The following is a 6867-nucleotide window of genomic DNA, read 5'->3' on the forward strand; positions in this document are numbered from 1 at the left end:
TTTCAATGAGGTAAGCCTGGACTTTAATAGAAATCAGCTCATTAAGAGCCCTGGCAGCTCTGCCAGCCAAGAGTTGGATCACTGGAAATGGACCTGCCCTGGAGTTGAAGGATACCCAGGTGAGAGTCATGGATCTTATTGGCTCTAAGCTGAAAAGTCTTTCACTCAGCCCAGCTTCCAAGGTGACCACTGCTGCTGAAGGGGTGGCCAAGCAGGGTCTGCAACATTACAGGCAGAACTGTAAATTTCCTGTTGGAGATGCCATCTGCCTTTACCTGGCCAACTCTCCTCCCAGGCCAGCTGGTAATGGAAGTCAACAGGGTGCCTTCCCCAAGGAGGTTCACACCTCTCTTAAAATGTACCCCATGTAAAGAGATAGATGAGTCTGGGCCTCATAACTGACAGGACCATAAAGCCCAGCAGATTATCAAGCCCCTTCTGTCAGGTTCTATTTGCCTCTCAATCAGAGAACTTATTTGTGGCTTAGACAGCAGCTTCCTTAGGTCCTCCACTAGTAACTCTTCTAGACCCTGTCTAGCCCACTTGGGGCCTCATTCCTTTGTAATCACAGCCTCTACTCTAACATCAGTGGCTCTACTCCCAACCTGTGTGTACTGATGGTCCTCTCTCCCACTCAATGTTGTATGATTGTTCAGGATTTTCTCCATAGACAAATCCCTCTACTGATTACCTGTGTGGTCCTTGGGAAAGAGCAGATGAATGTTATACCCACAGGAGCCAGAGATTGGACGCTGACTACCTTCAATTCTGCTTAGCTGTGCAGCATTACTTCCCTTCTGAATAAAAAAATAATAAATAAAAAAAGAGAGAGATTTACCATGCCTAACCTGGGAGTGTCACCTTTGGCATACCCTTAACCCTGAGGAACCAAACAGGCTCTCAGGCCACACCCATCTCAAGCCTCTAAGGCTCCATCAAAAGCAGACAGTCCACTTAATACAGTCATAGTATAACAAGAAAAAAACACCACAGCAAGGGAAGAAGCATCCAAAGAGTATCCACAATGCCAAGCAACAAATGCAGAAACCGAGGAAACAAGATCAAGGAAGACATTATGGCACCCCCAAAATGAACAAGACACCCCAATTCAAGATTATGAAGATGATGAGATAGAAGAAATGAAAGATAGAGATTTCAAAAAATTTATGATAAGAACATTTAGAAGTTTTCAAAAGCAAATCCTTGAACTACAGAAATCCTTACTGGACAGGATTGAAAATCTCTCTCGTGAAAATGAAATTTTAAGGAAGAATCAAAATGAAACACAGAAACTAGTAGAACAGGAAAGTGTAATAGTGAAGAGAAATCAAAATGAAATGAAGAGCTCAATAGATCAAATGACAAACACATTAGAAAGCCTTAAAAACAGAATGGGTGAAGCAGAAGAGAGAATATCGGACTTAGAAGATAGAGCACAGGAAAACATACAGTCAAACCAAAGAAAAGAAGAGGAAATTAGAAATCTAAAAAATATTGTTGGGAATCTACAGGATACTATTGAAAAAACCAACATTCGAGTTCTAGGAGTTCCTGAAGGCATGGAGAGAGAGAAAGGATTAGAAGGCCTTTTTAGTGAGATACTAGCAGAGAACTTTCCAGGTTTGGAGAAGGACAGAGACATCCTAGTACAGGAAGCTCATAGAACCCCCAATAAACATGACCAAAAGAGATCCTCACCACGACACGTGGTAATTAAACTCACCACAATGAAGCATAAAGAAAAGATCCTAAAATGTGCAAGAGAGAAACGTCAGATTACTCTCAAAGGATCTCCAATTAGACTCACAGACTTGTATGCCAGCAAACAGGGAAATCTATCAGAAATGGAGAGATTCCTGGACACATACAATCTACCTAAATTGAACCAGGAAGACAGAAAACCTAAATGTTCAGGATCACTAGCACTCAGGGAAATGCAAATCAGAACCACAATGAGGTTCCACCTCACCCCGGTTAGAATGGCTCACATTCAGAAATCTACCAACAACAGATGCTGGCGAGGATGTGGGGAAAAAGGGGCACTAACCCACTGTTGGTGGGAATGCAAACTGGTCAAGCCACTATGGAAGTCAGTCTGGAGATTCCTCAGAAACCTGAATATAACCTTACCATACAACCCAGCCATCCCACTCCTTGGAATTTACCCAAAGGAAATTAAATTGGCAAACAAACAAGCTGTCTGCACATTAATGTTTAGTGCAGCTCAATTCACAATAGCTAAGACCTGGAACCAACCTAAATGCCCATCAACAGTAGACTGGATAAAGAAATTATGGGACATGTACTCTATAGAATACTATACAGCAGTCAAAAACAATGAAACCCAGTCATTTGCAACAAGATGGAGAAACCTTGAAAACATCATGCTGAGTGAAATAGGCCAGTCCCAAAGGGACAAATATCATATGTTCTCCCTGATCGGTGACAACTGACTGAGCACCAAAGAGGAAACCTGTTGAAGTGAAATGGACACTGTGAGAAATGGCGACTTGATCAGCTCTTGTCCTGACTGTTGATGTACAATGTAATACTTTATCCATTTTAGTATTTTTTCTTTTCTTGTTCTATTACTATTGGTTGAATTCTGTAATTAACACACAATTCTTCTTAAGTGCTGAAACTTAACTGAAAAGTGATCCCTGTTAAACATAAGAGTGGGAATAAGAGAGGGAAGAGATGTGCAATTCGGGACATGCTCAAGCTGACTTACCTCAAACGGTAGAGTTAGAAACATACCAGGGGATTCCAATTCAATCCCATCAAGGTGGCATGTACCAATGCCATCTCACTAGTCCCGGTGATCAATTTCAGTTCACAATTGATCACACTGATAGGTCTAAGAGTCAAAGGGATCACACAAACAAGACTAGTGTCTGCTAATACTAACTGATATAATCAAAAAGGGAGAGAACCATCCAATGTGGGAAGCAGGATACACAGCAGACTCATAGAATGGCAGATGTCCTAACAGCACTCTGGCCTCAGAATCAGCCCTTAAGGCATTCAGATCTGGCTGAAGAGCCCATGAGAGTATTTCAGGCATGGAAAGCCAAGACACTCTGGAAAAAAAAAAAAAAACACCTAAATGAAAGATCTCTGTGAGTGAGATCCCAGTGGAAAGAATGGGCCATCAAAGAAGGAGGTACCTTTCTCTGAAGGGAGGAGAGAACTTCCACTTTGACTATGACCCTGTCCGAACAAGATCGAAGTCGGCAAACTCAAAAGGCTTCCATAGCCTTGGCGACTCATGACTAGAGCCTAGGGTGATTACTGATGCCATAAACAGGAGTGTCAATTTGTTAAGTCAACAACAGGAGTCACTGTGAACTTACTCCTCATGTAGGATCTCTGTCCTTGGTGTGCTGTACATTGAGATTTAATGCTATAACTAATACTCAAACAGTATTTTTCACTTTATGTTTCTGTGTGGGAGCAAACTGTTGAAATCTTTTTTTTTTTAATTTTTTTTTTTTTTGACAGGCAGAGTGGACAGTGAGAGAGAGAGATAGAGAGAAAGGTCTTCCTTTGCCGTTGGTTCACCCTCCAATGGCCGCCGCGGCCGGCGCGCTGCGGCCGGCGCACCGCGCTGATTCGATGGCAGGAGCCAGGAGCCAGGTGCTTTTCCTGGTCTCCCATGGGGTGCAGGGCCCAAGCACCTGGGCCATCCTCCACTGCACTCCCTGGCCACAGCAGAGAGCTGGCCTGGAAGAGGGGCAACCGGGACAGAATCCGGCGCCCCGACCGGGACTAGAACCCGGTGTGCCGGTGCCGCTAGACGGAGGATTAGCCTAGTGAGCCGCGGCGCTGGCCTGAAATCTTTACTTAATGTATGCTAAACTGATCTTCTGTATATAAAGAGAATCGAAAATGAATCTTGATGTGAATGGAAGGGGAGAGGGAGTGGGAAAGGGGAGGGTTGTGGGTGGGAGGGATGTTATGGGGGGGAAGCCATTGTAATCCATAAGCTGTACTTTGGAAATTTATATTGATTAAATAAAAGCTACCAAAAAAACCAGACTAACTTAAAAAATTGAATAGAATTATGTTCTAGCAATTATTAATGCATTTGCTTTGACCCTGAGAATGCAATGTATTAATACATTTCTTTATAAAATATAAAATGAAATAAAGTTAACTTTCAAATATTCAATGTGAAGTTTCATATCAAATGACTGGAACTTCATAAACTACACAACTAATAGCAGACTAGCCTCCTGTCAATATAAAATATTTACTATAAAACTATATTTTGAAAAGAAAAAAAATCATAAAGTTGAACATGTCATTTTATTGTTCAAGTAATAGAATTTCAGTTATTTTTCCAGAACTGATGAACATAACACCTTTCCGTGTCTAATTTTCATTTAGTCAAAGGTCAGTTAAAATTAGGATATTGGTATATTGAGGATGGTTGATTAGTTGACATTGGCGGGGAGGCAGCAGTTCTACTAGCTATCATTGGCATAGTGAACCATGGATTGCTTGCTGTTAACGTGCTAGAAAAAGGACCCACAATTGTTGCTAAAGAAGGATGTCTAGGTGCAAAAACAGGACGGTTTGCCATCAGTCCAAAATAATTATTCTGTACAGGAGACAATATTTGAAATTGGGAAATAGAAGTTGTAGTTGTCACAACATTCAGGATATGGCCATGTGCTTGAGAGTAGGTGCTATATGAATGCCTATGAGAAGTGGTCATTTGATTTAAAAGAGCATGTTGATTTGTTACAAATTGTACTGATGGTGCAATTAAAGTTGATGATGGAGTCAAAATATTACTTGTCACTGGATCATTTGAATTAGCAATTCTGTGGCTAGTAGGAGGCACATTTAAATTTGTAGAAGTTGAAAGTAACCTTTCTTCATTAGTTTCTGTAGATGAGCTAGGATTTTGAGTATGCACATACTCGCCTGCACTGTGGTATGTCTTGTCAAGATTGTGAACTAAAGAAGCAGATGGTGGAGATGTGTGTTTAATCCCAACTCTGCGCTTCATTCTTACTAGAAGTTGGGGACATCCTCGCTTAAAATTTGGATTCTGATAGAACAGTAACTGAAACCAAAGGAGAAAGCATTTAGTGATACTTCAAACCAAGAGTCACAAATTAATATATATGAATATATGCAATCTATGAATAAATGAATAGATAAAATTATAAAATCTAAAATATCAGGTTCAACATAATTACAACAAATAAAACTTGATTATTCCTAAATGTAAAAGTTAGCAAACATTTAAATATGATAACCGTTCCACTAAACTGACCTTAACTTCTTTGTGTGGAGCTCATTGATAAGATTCAAAATAACTAGTAACATTGCTTATATTTTTGAATTTCAAACTTTCTTCTCATAAAAATTTAATGTTGATCCAGCTAATTTTAAACTTTGTGTCTTACTCCATAAATAAATATATTAAGTGAGGTACAAACTAAACTTAGTTGTGATGCCTACATTAGTTGTAAGTGAATATGTTGAATACCTTGCTAAAAACAGGTATGTTGTTTTCTTCTTCCAGAAAGTCAGTCAGGGATGCAGAGCTTTGGAAATCTTGTCGTATTTTTCTAAATCCATAAAGGTTAAGCTGTCGAACTAAACTTTTCATGCTGTCTGTTTCAAATATCTTAAAAGGGGTCTTTCTTTCCAACACTTCTTTCTTAAAGTATTCTTCATTTATCACAATAGAAGTCCCATTTTCGTCCCACCAAATTGACTTAAATTGATCACTTTCAACTATCTTCCAAAGTTTTACAGGAAAGGTCAGAGAAACAAAATCATTCCCTTCTGGGGTGTCAGACATACAAAGTGTATAGCGTGGTCTTTTTATCAAGGGTCCTTCAGATAAAGCTTGAAAGGCATTTTCTTCAACTACAGACCTTAAATCCAAGTCATTATCAATTGTGGGATACCAGCCTGGAGCTTCAGTGGTGTTTTCTGAATCAGTTGTTCCACTCTGAGGAGAGACACCTTGAACTTCTGAGGGAACCTGGGCCATCTCAAATAAATTTTTCTTTGGCTTCTGCCTGGTTTTGAGAACTGAGGCCTCAAATGTTGCTTTAGTAGACTTACACAAGACTAGCTGATGTCAGCCATCACCATGGTCCTGAGTTACTGTGACATCATAAGAGGACTTGTCTCTTAGCAATGCAAATATGACTTTCTGCCTAATGTTGGTTTTCCTCCCTGCAAAACAAGTTAAAATAAAACATTCACAGATAATTTACACAATACACATGTTGCAAAGTCTTGTCGCAGCAAATATTTTGGTTAAATAAAATGGATAAAATGCCTAAATTAGAAGTTTTCCCTTCTTTCTAGCTACATTCTTTACTAAACTTTCATAAGTTGAATGATTCCTGCATGCCAGGAATAAATTTGACTTGGTCCTGATGCACATTCTTGCTGATACATTGTTGGATTTAATTATATCGTACTTTGTTGAGGACTTTTGCATCTATATTCATCAGACATTGCTCTATAATTATCTTTCCTTATTGTATCTTTTTCTGGTTTTAGAATTAGGTGATGCTGGCCTCATAAAAGGAGTCTGGGATAATATCCATGTTTTCAAAAGCTTGAGAACAATTGGAATCAATTTTTCTTTGGATCATGTTCAGCATTGAAGTCATCCAGTCCTCAGTTTCTCAATGTCGTGGAGGGTCTTTATTAATAATTCAACTGCTGGGTACCAAAAAGTATGCTGTGCCCAGATCATTAGATCCCTGCAGAGACCCCCAGAGTGTCGATCACACCGAACTGCAAAAGCAAGGTTTATTCAGGAGTACAAGCCGCGACAGGGACCCCATCCAACCAACCAGCACAGCAGAGGAAGGAGTGAGGCCCCGA

The 6867-nt window shown here is 39.9% G+C and overlaps 1 protein-coding gene across 1 annotated transcript; it reads right to left on the reverse strand.

Annotated features, from left to right (window-relative positions):
• Positions 1-392: 392 nt before the first annotated feature.
• LOC149119104 (heat shock transcription factor, Y-linked-like) lies at positions 393-6016 on the reverse strand. The gene is made up of 3 exons (XM_089325262.1): positions 5504-6016; positions 4571-5074; positions 393-398 (listed from the first exon to the last, which is right to left on the reverse strand). The coding sequence occupies exons 1-3, from the start codon at positions 6014-6016 to the stop codon at positions 393-395; spliced, it is 1023 nt and encodes a 340-aa protein (XP_089181388.1).
• Between the last annotated feature and the right edge of the window lie 851 nt (positions 6017-6867).

This window comes from Oryctolagus cuniculus, chromosome Y (genome assembly GCF_051225735.1).
Source record: "Oryctolagus cuniculus isolate XC-2025 breed Fujian yellow rabbit chromosome Y, ASM5122573v1, whole genome shotgun sequence".
NCBI lineage: Eukaryota > Metazoa > Chordata > Mammalia > Lagomorpha > Leporidae > Oryctolagus > Oryctolagus cuniculus.

What these genes read in the sequence shown, in the direction of transcription:
- LOC149119104 (XM_089325262.1), bottom strand. Translation starts at nt 6,016, where the DNA reads ATGGCCCAGGTTCCCTCAGAAGTTCAAGGTGTCTCTCCTCAGAGTGGA. An exon ending in ACATACCTGTTTTTAGCAAG is followed by an intron (nt 5,075 to 5,503) that starts GTATTCAACATA and finishes CTTTGGTTTCAG; the next exon opens with TTACTGTTCTATCAGAATCC.